Raw genomic sequence first — 18567 nt, forward strand, 5'->3', positions numbered from 1 at the left:
CTCGGGTTTCAAATTACCGTACATAGATACAGGGTGGCTGATGAATTTTGCTACATTAAGAAACTCAAATAACTTTTTTTTTAGTGTATAGAATTCTTTTATTTTTTTTTCAAGTTGAAGGTCATTAAATTTTATTAAATGTAGCTTAACTAGTTTTAAAAATAATTGAATTTAAATGCCCCCCATGCTCGTTGACACAAGTGCGGTTAAAATAATAAGTATTTTCCACTTCCATAGAAACCTTCACCGACTACATGGATTATTTTTGAACAAAATTGCCACTTTGTTTAAAACGCTGTTGTGCAAGGTTATGCAACTGTAAGCTAACAGAAAAGTCCATGCAGAGAAGTGGTTTAAATAGAGAACTTCTTAATGTTTACATACTTATATTTATTTACAAGTGCTCGGGTTTCAAATTACCGTACATAGATACAGGGTGGCTGATGAATTTTGCTACATTAAGAAACTCAAATAACTTTTTTTTTAGTGTATAGAATTCTTTTATTTTTTTTTCAAGTTGAAGGTCATTAAATTTTATTAAATGTAGCTTAACTAGTTTTAAAAATAATTGAATTTAAATGCCCCCCATGCTCGTTGACACAAGTGCGGCATCTTAGTAAAAAGTCGTTCATTGCTGCTTAGAGAGTTGCGACAGGAATAGCCGCAATTGTTGCCCGAATGGATTGTTTTAGTTCATCCAAATTTGTTGGCTTTGTTTTATAAACTTCTTGTTTACATAAACCCCACAAGAAAAAGTCAGGTGCAGTAAGGTCAGGCGACCTGGGGGGCCAACGAAATTCGGAGTTTCTTGAAATCAGTTTATAGGGAAATTTTCGTCGCAACTCTGTCATAACAGTCTGGGCTATGTGAGACGTTGCCCCATCTTGTTGAAACCACACAGAGTTGAAAGGAATTCTCTTTCGGCGTAGTTCTGGATAGAAAAATTCTTTCAGCATTTTCAAATAACGGTCTCCAGTAACCGTAACGGTGTGACCATTTTCTTCAAAAAAATAAGGCCCGACAATACAGGGTGAAGAAACCGCACACCACACTGTCACGCGAAGAGGATGCAATTCCGTCTCGTGGAGTATCTGTGGGTTAGAAGTACTCCATATTCGGCAATTTTGTTTGTTCACATTGCCGTTTAAATCGAAATGGGCCTCATCAGACATGAAAAGGCAGTTTAACATGTTTTGGTCTTCTTCCACCATTTGCAGGATCTTCTGGCAAAATTCCAAGCGAATCGGCAAGTCTGCTGCATTCAGTTTGTTAACCATTTGAATTTTGTAGGGAAATAAGTCTAAATCTTTGTGCATTATTGTTTGCAAAGACTGTCGGCTGACACCAAGTTGAGCAGATAAGCTTCTTGTTGAAACCCTTGGATTGCTTTGTATAGCTGCAGCTACAGCAGCGATCGTTTCCTCCGTCCGAACTGGTGGGTTTCGATGATAAGGCCTTCTTGCGACTGTTCCTTGCTCAGCAAAATTATTCACCAGTCTCATTATGGTCCATCTGCTCGGGGGATCGCCGCCAAACATCCGCCTGTACTCTCTCTGTACCAAAACTACGGACTCCAGTGCGTGATAGCGGCGGACTATCCAAATTCTTGTTTGCGTGTCCCAGTTATCCATTTTAATAAATTTTAAAGATCAATCTGCAAATTAAAACAAAAATGGAACAGATAACTTAAAAAGAAAAAAAGTTATTCAATTTTTTTTTGGTAGCGGCTTTCATCAGCCACCCTGTATTTTAGTTCTGTTAATATCTCTTGGAGTAAAAGAGTAATAATTTACGGCCACCATCAAAGAGCCTGAATAGAGAGAATTTCGAAAACTTGTATTTTTCTGCTGAACATTTCTTTACATATTATGTTCTTTTTTCAGCATTATCGACACAAGAAACGGGCGGTAAACGGAACAGTAGGAAAGAGAAATTCAATTTTAAATGTTTGCCTCAGTTATTTTCCGGACGCGAAGCGATTTACTTGTGTTTTAATGTTGTAGTTATACTCGCGAGTGGCTGTTTACGCTTAGCATTGCATAAATCGTTAACATATACATGTATGTGCATGTGCTATAAATGCTACCAGAAATTTAATCGTATCGTTATTAGTATATGTTATGAAATAAAAAAATCGACTCAAACAAAAAATTGTGTTGTGAATTTCAAATTGATGATTTGATAAAAATTTTAAAATAGCGACGCAGATGAAAGGGTTATAAGAAACCATCTGCACTAAAGGAATATTCATGCAATAAATGCGAATCTTATAAACATACATACGTATGAATAAGGTGAGTGTATTGTGTTTACTTATGCATTTTCCAAGCGCTGCCGCATTCACTCATGTATACTTACATATGTGTGTATGGAGGCGCAAAGTTCCTACATAAAACAATGCATATACATACATACATATGGATTCACGATGTCCCGATACTTATTCCTTATTTATTAATTTAGAAGTAACGCCACATCTACATTCGCTACTAAATGTGTCATTTGATTTGTCCCGTTTTCCCCTGTCGGCACTTTTCATTTTAAAAATGACATGAACTATTCCCACATACAAATGGGGCGGTAAAAGTCAAATTAGTTGTCGAACTACGAAACGGCAGCTGATGTTACGACATTAACGGCAAGAAATTCGGTAAGACAAATATGTTTAAACCTTTGATTCACGTCCTCCACCTGAGATTTCTGTTTTGATAGAGCTTTTTTAACTTAATTTATGGAAGGTGTAAGGTGACTTAAGAACATTAACAAATGTTGAAGGGGTTTTAAATATGTAAATACATATCGGTCCTTTGCTGTAAGAACGTCAAAACTCAAATAATCTAAAATTCGAGAAAAACTTTGAATATACATACATATGTATATCGCCATTCATTTTTTACACAGTATAAAAGAAGAGCTCAGGGTGTATTTAGTTTCTGCGTACTTATCCAAATTTTCTTTTCTTGGATTATGCCACTATTGCAGCAAATGAGCGAACGTAACAAGACTTTAAACCTATATAGACTTTGAATGCAAATCTTATTATATTATTCATATTCTGTAGTTAGAGACATTCTTTTTTTGTCTCGTGAAGTAGAAAGGCTGCCACAACATGCAGTATATATGTATATATGTATGTTTCTAGGTAAGTAATTAACAACTAGTGGAAATATCGGGTGTTTTTTAAGAGCTTGAGCCAGGCCCGACGAGAGGGGGGGGATCGGGTACTTTTTCCCCCGTGCCCGGAGTTTTCAGAGGGGCCCGGACTCGAGAGTAATTCGAATTATATGAATTGGACATAATTTCAAGGGGCCTGCATCTCAAGTTTCCCCCGGGGCCCGAATACTCTCTCCACGGCCCTGGCTTGAGCAATATGTATAATTCGCTTATACCATTTTTGGGTGTTTGGCCGAACTCCTCCTCCTATTTATCGTGTGGGCTTGATGATAATACATAACAGAAATATTGTTGGAATGATTTTTTTATTATAATATGGTAGACAATTGCATAACATTTATTTATTTGAGCTTCGAATTACATGGTGTTATCGATGAGTCCAATTTTCGACTACTTTTTCCATTAAATCTGGCCCTATGGCGTCAATGGTGGCTGCAATATTGCAATAAATCGATTTTTAAGCGCGTTGTACGACAAATTGCGCCGTTTAGTTAGATTCAAATGTTGTCAAACGGAAACTCTTTATTCAATTCGAAAGAAATAAAAAACCATCAGACCTCTATGAACTTCACGAACATATTTTTTTCAACGTAAATTTCTTCCAGCGTTGTTCTGCTGTTGAACGAATCATGATGACTTACCAGACCTTACTGAACAGAAATACAGGGTGGCTGATGAAAGCCGCTACCAAAAAAAAATTGAATAACTTTTTTTCTTTTTAAGTTATCTGTTCCATTTTTGTTTTAATTTGCAGATTGATCTTTAAAATTTATTAAAATGGATAACTGGGACACGCAAACAAGAATTTGGATAGTCCGCCGCTATCACGCACTGGAGTCCGTAGTTTTGGTACAGAGAGAGTACAGGCGGATGTTTGGCGGTGATCCCCCGAGCAGATGGACCATAATGAGACTGGTGAATAATTTTGCTGAGCAAGGAACAGTCGCAAGAAGGCCTTATCATCGAAACCCACCAGTTCGGACGGAGGAAACGATCGCTGCTGTAGCTGCAGCTATACAAAGTAATCCAAGGGTTTCAACAAGAAGCTTATCTGCTCAACTTGGTGTCAGCCGACAGTCTTTGCAAACAATAATGCACAAAGATTTAGACTTATTTCCCTACAAAATTCAAATGGTTAACAAACTGAATGCAGCAGACTTGCCGATTCGCTTGGAATTTTGCCAGAAGATCCTGCAAATGGTGGAAGAAGACCAAAACATGTTAAACTGCCTTTTCATGTCTGATGAGGCCCATTTCGATTTAAACGGCAATGTGAACAAACAAAATTGCCGAATATGGAGTACTTCTAACCCACAGATACTCCACGAGACGGAATTGCATCCTCTTCGCGTGACAGTGTGGGGTGCGGTTTCTTCACGCTGTATTGTCGGGCCTTATTTTTTTGAAGAAAATGGTCACACCGTTGCGGTTACTGGAGACCGTTATTTGAAAATGCTGAAAGAATTTTTCTATCCAGAGCTACGCCGAAAGAGAATTCCTTTCAACTCTGCGTGGTTTCAACATAGCCCAGACTGTTATTCTCACATAGCCTAGACTGTTATGACAGAGTTGCGACGAAAATTTCCCAATAAACTGATTTCAAGAAACTCCGAATTTCGTTGGCCCCCCAGGTCGCCTGACCTTACTGCACCTGACTTTTTCTTGTGGGGTTTATGTAAACAAGAAGTTTATAAAACAAAGCCAACAAATTTGGATGAACTAAAACAATCCATTCGGGCAACAATTGCGGCTATTCCTGTCGCAACTCTCAAAGCAGCAATGAACAACTTTTTACTAAGATTCCGCACTTGTGTCAACGAGCATGGGGGGCATTTAAATTCAATTATTTTTAAAACTAGTTAAACTACATTTAATAAAATTTAATGACCTTCAACTTGAAAAAAAAAAGTAAATGAATTCCACACACTAAAAAAACAGTTATTTGAGTTTCTTAATGTAGCAAAATTCATCAGCCACCCTGTATAATATAAACACAATTTGTGTTTCTCAGCTGGCAAGCCATAGTTATGGATATCGATTCTTCTCCTGCAGCTAAAAAAACACCTGATATATATATGTACATAGGCATGTGAATGTACCATAAGACATTTTATCGTATAACTACCGCTTGCTTCTCTCTATTACGACGACTTTTCCTCATTTGCACCTCTTACTTGCAACTTGGCAATCTAAGGCAACCACTGAATGCTTAGCGCCGTTAAAGCCTCACGTCATCGCTTACTTCTATAGTGTACTATACTCTTGTATGTTTGTATGCATGTCGGCATATTTATGTCGTACGAGTATTTACATTAAAACATGTTGATACTCTTTTCGTTTAACTGGGTATTAGAAAGGTGTTTGCATACATACATAAATTTAGATTTACACACAAACCTCCCAATGTTATAAAAAATGTTTAATGCACTCGGAAAAAAGAAAGTACGCTTCATTTGCTGCGGATTGTCTTCGGCGCAGTTGGACACTTTCAGGGGTAATCATATTTTCATTTATCTAATACTAAACACTAGACGAACACTACTCATAAATACATACATTCATTCATACTCGTAAACACGCATATATACATTCTTCGGCTTAAATAACTATATGAATGCGATTTTGGATATCAGGCGATCGAAAGAATCTAACCTCCACGCCGATCCAATTAGTAGTATTCTCCTAGTCAAATAAAATCATATAATGAAACGAATTTAGAACGGAATCAATTGAATCATTACCATTAGTTTACAAAGAATCACCACAGACAATGACCATAAAAACTGAACAATTTAGTGGAAGGAGTCATTCAAACCTTTCGGTCGTCTCTTTCGTAACAATACATATCTACGAATGCAAACAAAAAATAGTAACACTATAAAGTCATTCATTCACTACGTAACCATTTGATTTTAAATACACCCACATTTCAGTAGATTCAAATAATCAAATAAAAACCTACTAATACCATACATACTGTATATACAGTGAGTCAAAAAAGTATTGGCACAGTCGAAAAATGAAAGTTCTCAGTGCTATAACTTTTCTTTCAATGAAAGTATAAAAAAATAGAAAATGGTATTTTCTAAATGTATTTATTTATTACGTAACTGAAAAAAAATAAATTAATATCGACTTCCGTTTACAAGCTCAACCTGATATAGGTATATATGTATTGGCGCGTACACCCTTTTTGGGTGTTTGGCCGAGCTCCTCCTCCTATTTGTGGCGTGCGTCTTGATGTTGCTGAACAAATGGAGGGACCTACAGTTTCAAGCCGGCTCCGAACGGCAGATATTTTTTATGAGGCAGGCTTTTTCATGGTATTTACAGCAAGACTATAACCAGTGTGTGCGGTTTAGGAACCTTATTAGGCTGTTGACGTTTAAGCCAGACAGTTGCTCGAGACTCTCGAAAAGCGGTTTGCCCAGGGTTAACATTCTGTCCTTCCATAGGGGGACATCCTTGTAAGGGATGCCCATTTTGGCGGCTTGTTCTTCGCTTCTGCAAGAGCGTTATTCATGGCAGATCCCCCTCTTGCCAGGTCATCGGCATTTTCGTTACCTTCTATGTTCCGGTGTCCCGGAACCCAAATTAAGGTTACTTTATGGTTTTTACTCAACGCGGTAAGGCTATTCCTACTTTGCTCCACCACTTTTGAGGTTGTTGCAGCTGAGTCCAGTGCCTGGATTGCAGCTTGGCTATCCGAAAGAATAGCGATATTGTCCTTAAAAGAGAAATCTGTGATTAGTAGCCTACAAGCTTCCCCAATTGCCAGTACTTCCGCCTGGAAGACACTGCTGGTGTTAGAGAGACGCACAGATTTTTCAATTCCAAGTCTATGAGAATATATACCAGCTCCAACACCACAATCCATTTTACTGCCATCTGTATAGACTGTAGTGTCGAAGTTGTTTAGAGAGAATCCCTTATTACATTCTTCCTTAGATGGAAAGAGAGTGGCAAAATTCCAATTGAAAGTTACCGTCGGGACGATGTAGTCAGTCCTCACCGAGATTAACTGAGTTTGTCGAAATAATAGACCAGCGTGACCATAAGTTTTTTCTTTCCAGCGACCCGCTTCATTTAACCTAAATACACCCATGGTTGCCGTCTTCTTAATATGTGTTTGTTAGTGCATTGAGAGCCTCTCTAGGACATGATCTGATTGAATCGACAGTTATTGCACAGGCTGATCTTTGTATTGTGCCAAGTAATTTGGTTTGTAATCTCTCCCTAGAGCTTTCCACCAAACTACGGAGCCATACGATAAAATTGGTCGTTTAACCGCCTTATACAACCATAATGTATGCTTAGGTTGAACACCCCATCTTTTTCCAAGCATACGTTTACAGGCATATAAAGCAATTATTGCTTTCCTTACCCGTTCTTCGATGTTTCATTTCCAGCTAAGTTTGGGGTCCAGAATTACTCCTAAGTACTTTGCACTGGGTGAAAATGAAAGAGTTTGTCCGTTGATATTTAGTAGGGTAAAAGTTGGTACCTTGTATCTGGTCGTAAAAAGCATAAGTTCTATATTACGCGGGTTTAAACATCCTGTGGCCCAAGAGTTAAGCTCGCCTAACGCCCTTTGGATGATCCCACTGATCGTATTGGGACACCATTAGCACCACATCATCAGCGTACGCCACCACTTTTACCCCACCTCTATTAAGTTGTATTAAGATTTTGCTGGTCATACATATCCAAAGAAGTGGAGATAATACTGCCCTCTGTGGACCTTCTTTGTTATGTTGATGTTACCCATATTAGCTTTGATGATCCTGGTTTCTAGCATAGAGATGACCCAGTTACTAATGCAAATGTCACCTCTAAGTCTTTCAACGCTCGTTGGATGGCATCTGTACTAACATTGTTAAAGGCGCCTTCTATATCCAAGAATGTCGCTATGGTATAATGTTTGTTCTCTAGAGAGCCCTCTATTGTTCGGATTACCTCGTGAAGCGCTGTCTCCGTAGATTTGCCTTTAAGGTATGTGTGTTGTGCAGTTGATATACCAAATCCCTCCAAAGATCTTCTGAGGTGTATGGTATGATCTTGATTTTTCCCTTAGTTTTAAGAGCTCACTGCTCCACCCAGGAGGGTGAGTTTTTTTTACTAAATTTTATGTGGCAGGACGTTTTGTGGGCCTTAATTTTTGCTTGCAGCGATAAAAAAAAAATTACTAAGTGATGATTGAACTTGCTCACGGCGGTTAATACGGCATTTTTCCATCTTTCTATAGTGAGTAAATTTACTTTCTCCGAATACTTTTTTTATTTTTTTGTTTGACCGATAGAATAACATACTATACATATAAAGTTGCACACAGTTTTGGAACTGACAGGAAATCCCGCTTCGACTATTTGGGTATATTTAAAGGTTTTAAGAATTGTAGATATCAGTAAGTGTACTTTTAGTTCACATGACTAAAGGTTTGCTTTGAGATTGCGCGAAATATGTTGGTTATATATATATATGTATATATGGGAATAATATATATGGGAATAAGCTTTCACCCTCTTAAAAACGGTGTCGCTGCTGATACTATTTTTGTGTTTGCTCTAGTAATATACTGGAGATTTGAAGGTGTATATGTGAGGTCTCGATCGCAGTAGTTGACATTCGTTTGAAATGTTAAGATCCTTTTTTAACTGACGTCAAAAATGTCTACACTTGCGAGAAGTCATGCTTATTATTGCCTTTTAAAGAAATGTGCAGCTGAAGCGTGTCGTTGATCAATATTTACGGTAATTACGCGCCATCAAATACAACTGGTAAATAGTGGTTTCGACGCTTCCAACGTGGCAATTTCGACGTGAGTGATAAAGATCGCGAAGGGGCACCGAAAAGATACTCAATTATAACAATAATTGGATGAAGACGCATGTTGAACCTTTTATGATATGTTTAAAGAGTTGGAATTTGTCAGATTAGTCGTTGGTAAACGTTTGTGCGCGATGGGAATGGTCCAGGGATATCGAGAGACGTTTGTTGACGTGTGAGATACTTCTTGAAAGGCAGAAAAGAAAAGGTTTTCTGTATCGCATCGTCACTGGCGATGAAAAATAGATCTATTATGATAACCCTAAGCGTCGAAAATGTTGAAGCCTGCCAGGTGAACCAGGTCCATCGACGTAGAAAAGAAAATATTCATGCTTCAAAGGTTATGTTCTGTATTTAGTGGGATCACAAGGGTGTCAGGGTGTCATCTATTATGAACTCCTTGAACCATCTGAAACCATCACTGGCGATCGTTACCGACTGCAGCTAATGCGTTAGAATCGAGCTCTCAAAGAAAAGTGGCTGGAATGTGACGGTAGACATTACAAGCTGATTTTTCTGCATGAAAACGCCAGGCCATATTTTGCTAAATCGGTCCAGAAATATTTAGAGGACTACCATCTGTTCCGATCAATGCAGCCAGCCCTTATTGGAGAGTGGTTCACTTCTTACAAGAGCATCACAAACTGGCTTAGTGAATGGATCAAGTCAAACGAATTCGAATTTTTCGTCAAATCAATCCGTATGCTGCCTGAAAAATGGAGTAAAGTTGTAGGTTCTAATGGCACATACTTTAGATAATATAATGTATTATTTAATTGTTTAAATAATTCGTAACTTTGGCTAAGAAAGGACGGAAATATATTCCCATACCCAATACATTAAAAGATTACGCAGATTGAAGAGGACAAATTTGCGTAGCTTTACAGTGGCATAATTGCAGACGAGATTTATAAGACGGTTAACAAGAGGCAAAATCCACGAGTTTTCGTTTTTGGCGAAATGCTACGTAAACGTCTCATAACGCCCAAATAGTAGTCATTATTAGTTGTCTGACCGTCTGGAAAAAATTTGTGGTGGACAATACCGTTGTAATTTATAAAAACCGTGATTGATTGATTGAATCGGAGCTCTCCACACACACTTGATGTCTGGATTACGTGACGTACTCATAAATTCACGTCTCGTCTCCAGTAATGCGTTTGATGAACTGTAATCACCGTTTTGCATGAAATTCAGGTCCTTTGGGACCAACTTTGTAGCAGTACGGCGCAAGTCAAATTATTAATCCATAAGCAATCTTCAATTCTTTTCTTTCACTTTCTTGATGTTTTCATCAGTTTTCGTTGGCGAGGGCCTGCCACTACGTTCGTCATCCTCGGTGGACTTACTATCTCTTCTGAAGCGTTCATGCCACTCGTAAGTGGCTGTTTTCTTTTGAGTATCATTACCGAAACAGTTTCCAAACATATTGTTTTGCAAATTCAAATCCATTTTTAAAACTGCAAAAATCGTAAAAAAATTTGATTAGGGTGGTCAAAATAAATAATTAGGTGAAGGTAATCTAAACAAAGAAGATAATAAGAAATATTATAGAAAGCAAACATTTTTTTTGTAATTTGAACTCTACGATTGCAATATCAACCGTATGGGATATGCGGAACCTCTTGTATTCTCATAACTAAGCAGGAAAAATGTTTAAAAATTCTACCATAAGTTTCAGCGGCTAACGACTCTGTGTTTCTATCCTATCCTTATGTGATCATCGGCTATGTTTTCCTGTCGAGTGTATTGTATGAAGGACTAAATCGTCGAAATTGTCACAATAAAACAAACCTTTTGAATACCCCGAAAAAGCCATTAAGAGGAGCCATACCTTTGCGATCTTAAAAATGCTTTCAACATCCCAAAAAGGTATGATTTCTGCTGCTGTTTATTTTAAATGTAACGCAAGTTTTTTGTGTATATATAATACACAGCTTTGTTCTGAAAATTTCCTATTGAAATGGTTCGAGTTTTATGAAACGATTGTCGATATTCGCGCTTCTCCGTCAGATATAAAGCAATTTTATGCCGTTGGATTTATTTAATAGGTGGCTTTTTGAAATGTGCAAGAAAATTGAACCGGGATTATGCCAAAATACCGTCGAAGTTATTAAATTTATCAGATGTTGTGTTCCATACATTATTTTCATGCTCACATTCCTAACTAATAAAATATGTTATAAGCATCAAATATCTTCAAAGCACAACATCATATTATTCAAATAATATAAAGTTGGGAAAAAATAGTTGGAGGAGAGAACTAAATTATTCAGATACCATTAAAAAGGGTACAAATACTAGATTACGTCCAGAATATCGATGATCAAAGGTCCAAATTTTTCTGGTTTGACAAAGAAATCTGAAATTTGACGAGTATTTTATAGTACAATTATAATACAATTATTTGGTGTTTTTGCAAAAAGTATTTATCGTCATTAAGGTTTAAGTCCTAATATTGTATACTTTTGTTGATAATAGGTGTATCCGGGTTCGAACCTCATTGGAACATTATAGGAAAAGTTGTTTCTTGTAGTTGTCGCCTCTTGCCATCTTAAAAACCATATGTAGTTCGGATTACCTTATAATAGTTGTACAAAAACTGCAATTGATAAAAAAACAAAGAATATAGGAGGCCGCCGTAGCCGCATGGGTTGGTTCGCGACTACCATTCGAAGGTGCACAGGTTTCAGGCAGAAACATCAAATAATAGAAAAAGTTTTTTCTAATAGCATTCGCCCCTCGGCAGGCAATGGCAAACCTCCGAGTGTATTTCTGCCATGAAAGAGCTTCTCAAAAAAATCATCTGCCGTTCGGATGCGGCATAATATTGTGGGCCTCAATTTGTGAAACAACATGAAGACGCAGGCCACAAATAGAAGAGGAGCTCGGCCAAACATCCATTAAAAGGGTGAAAATGCTAGTTATCTGGTCAGTCCATAAGTTCGTGCGTATTTTATCTTCGAACGCGTATAAGAGGCATATTTTGTATTTTTTTTATAAAAGTGGTGAAAATACAACAACTGCTGCTGCAGAAATAAACACTGTTCACGGAGAGGATACCGTGAGTATAAGGACTGCGCAAAAGTGGTTTTCAAAATTCCGAAGTGGTAACTGAGACGTAGAGGATGCCCCCCGCGCTGGTCGTCCTGAAGTCTTTAACTTCGACGCTTTGCTCGGACTCGAGGAAGCTGAGCCAAATTTGACAGTCGATATGATAGCTCAGAGGTTAACGTCATCGCATGGAACAGTTCACATGCACCTGGTTAAGTTGAGTCAAGCTGGGAAAATGGGTTCCGCATATACTTTCCGTCGCCAACCTTCAGCAGAGAGTGAATGTGTGTTCTCAGTTGCTGCAACGGCTTGAAAATGAAAGTTTTTTGAACCTTTTTAAGTATATTAAGTATACTCGTTTAACAAATTATGTTTTACGATTAACGATTATCAAAGGTCTCCAATTGCTTGCTTCGCTCCAAACAGTTCTAGCACAATTTTTAATTAACAAGTCCAACTTTCACATAAATGCTCACAAGAATAATCAGAAATAATTGCATTAAATCGGGCTCTGAAAAGGCAAGGCCGGTTGCGAAACATTTAATGTTAGGCAGTTTAACAGAATATGGGGGTTTAAATGAAAATTCACACTTCTACGAAACCGATTTAGGAAGGTATTAATAATTAATTCCTTTACAACATACTCATATATAGAAACCTGAGGGTAATGAAATTGCGGATAGGTGGCCATGAAATACTGTCGCAAGAGGCAATAAAGTATCTATGTAGGTGTAATGATTGATGCACGGCTCTGCTTTAAGTAACACTTAGCAACTGTGGGTTCCAAAGAGCGGCAGTCAACGGTGCCCTTACCAGAATTCTTCCAAACATAGGCGGACCGCAAGGCACCATCATCTTATATGCTGCTCCTATATCGTATGGGCAGGAGCTAAGCCATCGAATGTTAGACCCGTAGCTCAAGTGCACGGATGAAATTCAGTAAGAGTCGCGCTGTGATAATTTATCCTAATGAATTGCCGAAAACAAAACTCCAGTTATCTCAACTCACTCTGTAGGGTTCCAAGGAAAGCAGGCAGACGTAGCAAAATACTGCAAAACATTTATTCGTACACTTTCAGCTCATGATATTGTTGCTGCAATAGTAACACTAAAAATCGTTTGTGTTTTTACTAATATTGCTGAAAACGAAATAAGATTGGTTTTTCTTAGTTTTTCTCGCCCATTCAGTTTCAGTTGCGCCTAATATTATATATATATAATATCTCGATTGAAAGCGACATAATGGGACGAAGTGCGGATTTACCATTAAAAATGCGTAAAATTGTTATTAAATTGTACTTGGAAAACAAGTATCTGCACGAAATCGGCAAAACAATTGGTAAATCGCATCCTACGGTGCAAAGAGTTATTGCTAATTACATACGTTAATACTGGTAAATTGGAAGCTAATTACCACCAAGTCGGAAGGCGAAAAATATTGATTCCACGTGAGGAACGCAACAAAATAGCATCAGTATCGCAAAATCCAAAAATAACCTCCACCATAATATGCCAAAATATTCAAAAGTCTTTACATAAAAAAGTAAGCACACAAACAGTCCGTAATTGCCTGCATAATGCTGGCTATCATAGCAGAGTGGCACGCCGCAAGCCCTACATTTCATATATTAACAGAAAGAAGAGATTGGAGTTCGCCAAACGCTATATACCTATGTAAATGAGCCATATTCTTTTTGGGAAAACGTCATATTCAGTGATGAGCCGAAATTTAATGTGTCCGGATCAGATGGGCCTCCAAAAGTTTGGCGAACAGAATATTGAATACTCGTTTTTCTACTATTTTTTAATAAAATATACTTTATATGGCTATACACGACTAATACAGGGTTTGATTGAAAAGTAATGAGCCTTATATTTTTTAAGCAGTTTTATTAAACCTTTTGGCTTATACAACTAATATTCTTCAAAATGGGACCCTTGAGCGTCAATACACCGCTGGTAGCGGTCATTCCACTGCAGGAAACATTTTTTAAACTCATCCGCCGGAATCGCGTTCAATTTGGCTGTCAAAGTTTTTTGGATCGCCTCGATGGAGTCGAAACTTCTCCCCTTCAGCTTTCTTTTCTGGTGCGGGAACAAGAAGAAGTCCGGAGGGGACAGGTCAGGGCTGTATGGAGGGTGGGGAAGCACCGGAACCACCATCTTGGCCAATGCGGAGGTGCAGAGGAAGACGGTGTGCGCCGGCGCATTGTCGTGATGAAGGGTCCATTGTTGACGAGGTCGGGATGAACCTGGGCGACGCGGTTTTTCAGCCGAAGGAGCACTTCTTTGTAAAATGCTGGGTTTACAGTACTTCCAGGAGGTACAAACTGTTTAGCTTTACGCAAGATTTGATTGAGTAACGTTGCTCCAACGATCGCTGCATTTTCGCCACTGCAAAATCCTATCACACTTTTAGAACAGAGCGATGTTGACTGCACCGCTATTGACAGCGAACTGGGACCGGTTTCTAGTGGAAGGGGAAGGTCCAACGATCATTTTCCCCCACCAGCCGATTCGGTTGATCGCTTGGCAGACACTCCGCGCGGGAAGGCTCATTATTTTTCGATCAAACCCTGTATTTTTGCATAAAATTGTGCCTTCTTCCGTTATTTCCGTAAGTTGCCTAATTCCAGAAATGAAATATCAAAATTTTGTTCTACTGTATAAATCGTGCTTAGTATCAGGTGTACCTGTTTATAAACTGTGAGTGTGCGAATAAATTGTGTGACCACTGCATATGAGTACGAGTATACATAACACATATTCATTTATACCTTAAATTTTTGCATACACCGTCTTAAAAAGCATAATTTGGTGTTTTATCAATACTCTGCAGAAAATTCATCGCAAATGAAGTCAAACTTGAAGTCTTTAACGATAACTTCAATAAATTTTCAATTGGCTATACGGTTTTCAACAATGCTACAATCCTGGATCTTCCTAAGCTGTTCTTTTTCGCTGCTTACAGCAGTGGAATCGATGATAGGAAGAAAATCTCTCCCACTAGATGTGGAGAAAACAAATCCTATGGCTTGGGATCATACTTTAGATTTAAATGATGATTTTCGTTTACTTTGGACAATCATAAATGATGACGCAATGTTTGAGATACAAGTGAAGACCCGCGGATTCGTCGGTGTTGGATTCTCTAAAACTGGGAGTCAAGAAGGGACAGACATTGCTATTGGATGGGTGGATAAGGGGCAAACATTCTTCCAAGATCGTCATGTATCAACAAATAAAAACTCCACAGAACTATTGGTGGATCCTTCTCAAGACTATATACTTTTAATAGGATATGAAAACGCAACTCACACAATTATACGGTTTCGACGAAAATTGGATACCTGCGATAGCATGTACGACATTCCGATCACAGTGAGTAATTGATTGAGGAAAACAACATATTCTCATTTAAAAAAAAAATTTACTAATTATTTAGAATAACACAATGCGTGTCATGTTTTTGTACGATGGCAACGATCCCCCGAATGGTTCAGTCAGTCCTGGATCCTTACCTAACCTAAAAAATGCATGGCGTCAGCCTCGTTCGGTAGTTTTAATTGAACGCTCCCTGCCAACACAGACGTCTAATTCGGAAAAAACACATAAACTTGAATTCCAAAATTCCGGAGTCGAATTACCATTCGACGATGATACGTTGATATGGTGTACATTTTTTAAACTTGATAAACTGGAGGTGAAAAATCATATTGTTAAGGTTGGTATGAACCGTGGTGAATGTAACCGCCTCATTTTTTCGTAATCGAAGATTTTATACAAATTATATATGCACGTACATCCTATATACATATATTAGTTGGAAACAGAAAGTAATTAATGATCTCGTAGATTTATATATTATTAAAACACATACTTTTGTAAGTATATATCGACGTCTATTAATTGTGAACGAATTTAAAAAAAATTGACTATGTATGTGTATATATGGACATCCGGGCCGTTGCACCTTTCTAAAGACTATTTTAAGGCTCCATAGGTTTCTTTCTAAATATTATGTTTTTTCGCATAGTACGAACCTATTTTTGATTCATCATGGAGCTTTCACTATTTACAATATATGACGCTATATGAATGTACCGGCAGCGGACCAGAGCTTGAAGCGTTAGCTCATGAACCAGGACATCAGTGTCATAATACACGCAACACGCAAATTTCGTGCCATACCTATATGGCGTCATGGTCACGGGGATCCTCGGTAAGCGTTTTCAAGTAAAGCTGGGAGCAACGAAATTTAACTACTCTGTTCATGTAAATTTAGGCTTTTATTTATCCTCCCGAAGTTGGTTATCCATTAGACACAAATGCAATACGTTTCGTTATGATGGAAACTCACTACAATAACTTGGAAATTGTATTCGAGAATTTCAAAATAAATCACATGTTTGACAGCTCTGGTCTAAGGTTGTACATCACTCAGAGTTTGCGTGCGAATGATGCGGGATTGATGTCCTTAGGTAATCACTCAAAACGGTCAACGCATGTTATGGTTTTATTAAAAGTGTTTTTGATAGGAATCGAGCCCAATTGGCATCACATAATTCCTCCGGGCCAAAAACGGGTTGTTTCACAAGGCCATTGTGTAGAGCAATGTACCCACTTTAATTTCCCATCAGAGGGTATAAATATATTTGCAACTATGATGAGAACGCATCAGATTGGAGCGGAAGTAAAACTGCGTCAGGTAAAATTTTAAAATATGATTGATTTACAGACTAATTGAGTTAAATTATTATTTGTAGATTCGGAACATGAGAGAGCTGGCTCCCATTGTGTCTGATGGTAATATTGATCAAAATTATCAAACATTCCGACGGCTTCCACAGGTTACGCGTTCTCTGCCAGGTGATAGATTAATCGCTGAATGTGTTTACGATAGTTCATCGCGGCGTGCAATAACACTAGGTAGCTTTATGTCCATTTTTTGCCACCGGTCGAAAACATTCATTTTTGAAAATATATATGTGTATGTATGTATTTCAGGTGGATCTTCGATGAAGGAAGAAAGCTGTATGATCTTTGCCTTATACTATCCAAAGCAAGACACCCTAACATCATGCCATTCCTCTCCAAGTCTGGCAACTGTTTTGCACTCTCTAGGCATTGAATATTTGAATGCGTAAGTTACTATGGAATTTGAGAATTTGAATTTGATTATTACTTCAAAAATCTTATTGTTTTCAAAAGAAACTCTGACCCTGTGGTTATATCCTTACCAACGGAATTGAAGGGAATGACACTCGAAACGCGGTTGCTAACATATGATTGGGATAATCAATTCAAAGCTTTTCAAGATATAACTTTGAACGGTGCTTTTAAGGTCCTTTGCCAAAGCGGAAAAAGTACAGCTCCAACGGTAATAGAATGATTTTTAAATGTCTTGCACAATTTTTTTATCAATGTGTTAAATTGTTTACTTTGCTTTTTCTTATCATTGCAGTCTCCTAATAGCCTAACTGGTTGGCCGGTTAATATAACCCAAACCTTTATACAGCCAAACCGTTGCAACACAAAGCGTCCTAGTAGAAGCAAGTTTCAGCAACATAATGTAATTGTTATGAATGACATTCCAAGCAACGATATTGTTGAGTTATCAGTTCGAAACAGCCGAAGTTCATTTAGTGAAACATTGGCTCTGAATGGAATAAAACCTTCCTCTGCGCCGCATGGGCGAGAACTACTACCTACTTGTTTTATGTTCATGCTTATAGCCTATGCTATGGGCCTAAGCTGAAAAGAATAAAACACTACCTACCGTAATATTGAAGCAATATGATGACAATGGAAGAAATATTAGCCGTGTTTTCTTTACTCGTACATGTATCTGCGCTCACTACAAAACAAAAAAACGCATTACTGTGCAACAACCAAAAAATGCAAGAGGTAGAAATATTTATGTCGTAGTTGTTTTCAGAATTCTGAAGGTGTGTTGCGCGATAGCAAAGTACGTCTTCTCTATTTCTGTTAATATTTATGGTCGCCCGCCGTAGCCGAATGGGTTGGTGCGTGACTATCATTCGGAATTCAAAGAGAACGTAGGTTCGAATCTCGGTGACACACCAAAATGAAGAAAAGATTTTTTCTAATAGCGGTCGCCCCTCTGCAGACAATGGCAAACCTCCGAGTGTATTTCTGACATGACAAAGCTCCTCATAAAAAATATGTGCCGTTCGGAGTCGGCTTGAAACTGTAGGTCCCTCCATTTGTGGAACAACATCAAGGCGCACACCACAAATACGAGGAGGAGCTCGGCCAAACACCCAAAAAGGGTGTACGCGCCAATTATATATATATATAAAGCAGATTGCAAAAAGGCCGATAAAAACTACATACCGATTTCATCCGCTTTTTTTAGTGCGTTTTGCATCATAGAAACTTTAAGCGGAGACGATATGCGCGTAAAAGAAACACGGCTAATGTTGATCTAAACTAAGTAATACTCGTATACAAGCAATATTGTATGAATCGTTGATGTTAGAGTTAATAATT

The 18567-nt window shown here is 38.1% G+C and overlaps 1 protein-coding gene across 1 annotated transcript; it reads left to right on the forward strand.

Moving 5' to 3' along the window:
* The first annotated feature begins 1977 nt into the window (after nt 1-1977).
* On the forward strand, nt 1978-18410 carry LOC129240150 (MOXD1 homolog 2-like). Its single transcript, XM_054875715.1, has 10 exons — nt 1978-2294; nt 14894-15435; nt 15500-15778; nt 16091-16276; nt 16340-16535; nt 16593-16762; nt 16821-16983; nt 17062-17197; nt 17266-17434; nt 17519-18410. Exons 2-10 carry the CDS (start codon nt 14908-14910, stop codon nt 17810-17812), a joined length of 2121 nt encoding a protein of 706 aa, XP_054731690.1. The 5' UTR covers nt 1978-2294; nt 14894-14907; the 3' UTR covers nt 17813-18410.
* Nucleotides 18411-18567: the final 157 nt, after the last annotated feature.

Source organism: Anastrepha obliqua, chromosome 3 (assembly GCF_027943255.1).
Source record: "Anastrepha obliqua isolate idAnaObli1 chromosome 3, idAnaObli1_1.0, whole genome shotgun sequence".
Taxonomy (NCBI): Eukaryota; Metazoa; Arthropoda; class Insecta; order Diptera; family Tephritidae; genus Anastrepha; species Anastrepha obliqua.

Bases quoted from the DNA above. Each gene is read 5' to 3' on its own strand.
- LOC129240150 (XM_054875715.1), top strand. From the start codon at position 14,908: ATGAAGTCAAACTTGAAGTCTTTAACGATAACTTCAATAAATTTTCAA. The intron at 15,436-15,499 runs GTGAGTAATTGA...CTAATTATTTAG, and splicing joins TGTACGACATTCCGATCACA to AATAACACAATGCGTGTCAT. The intron at 16,763-16,820 runs GTAAAATTTTAA...TATTATTTGTAG, and splicing joins CGGAAGTAAAACTGCGTCAG to ATTCGGAACATGAGAGAGCT.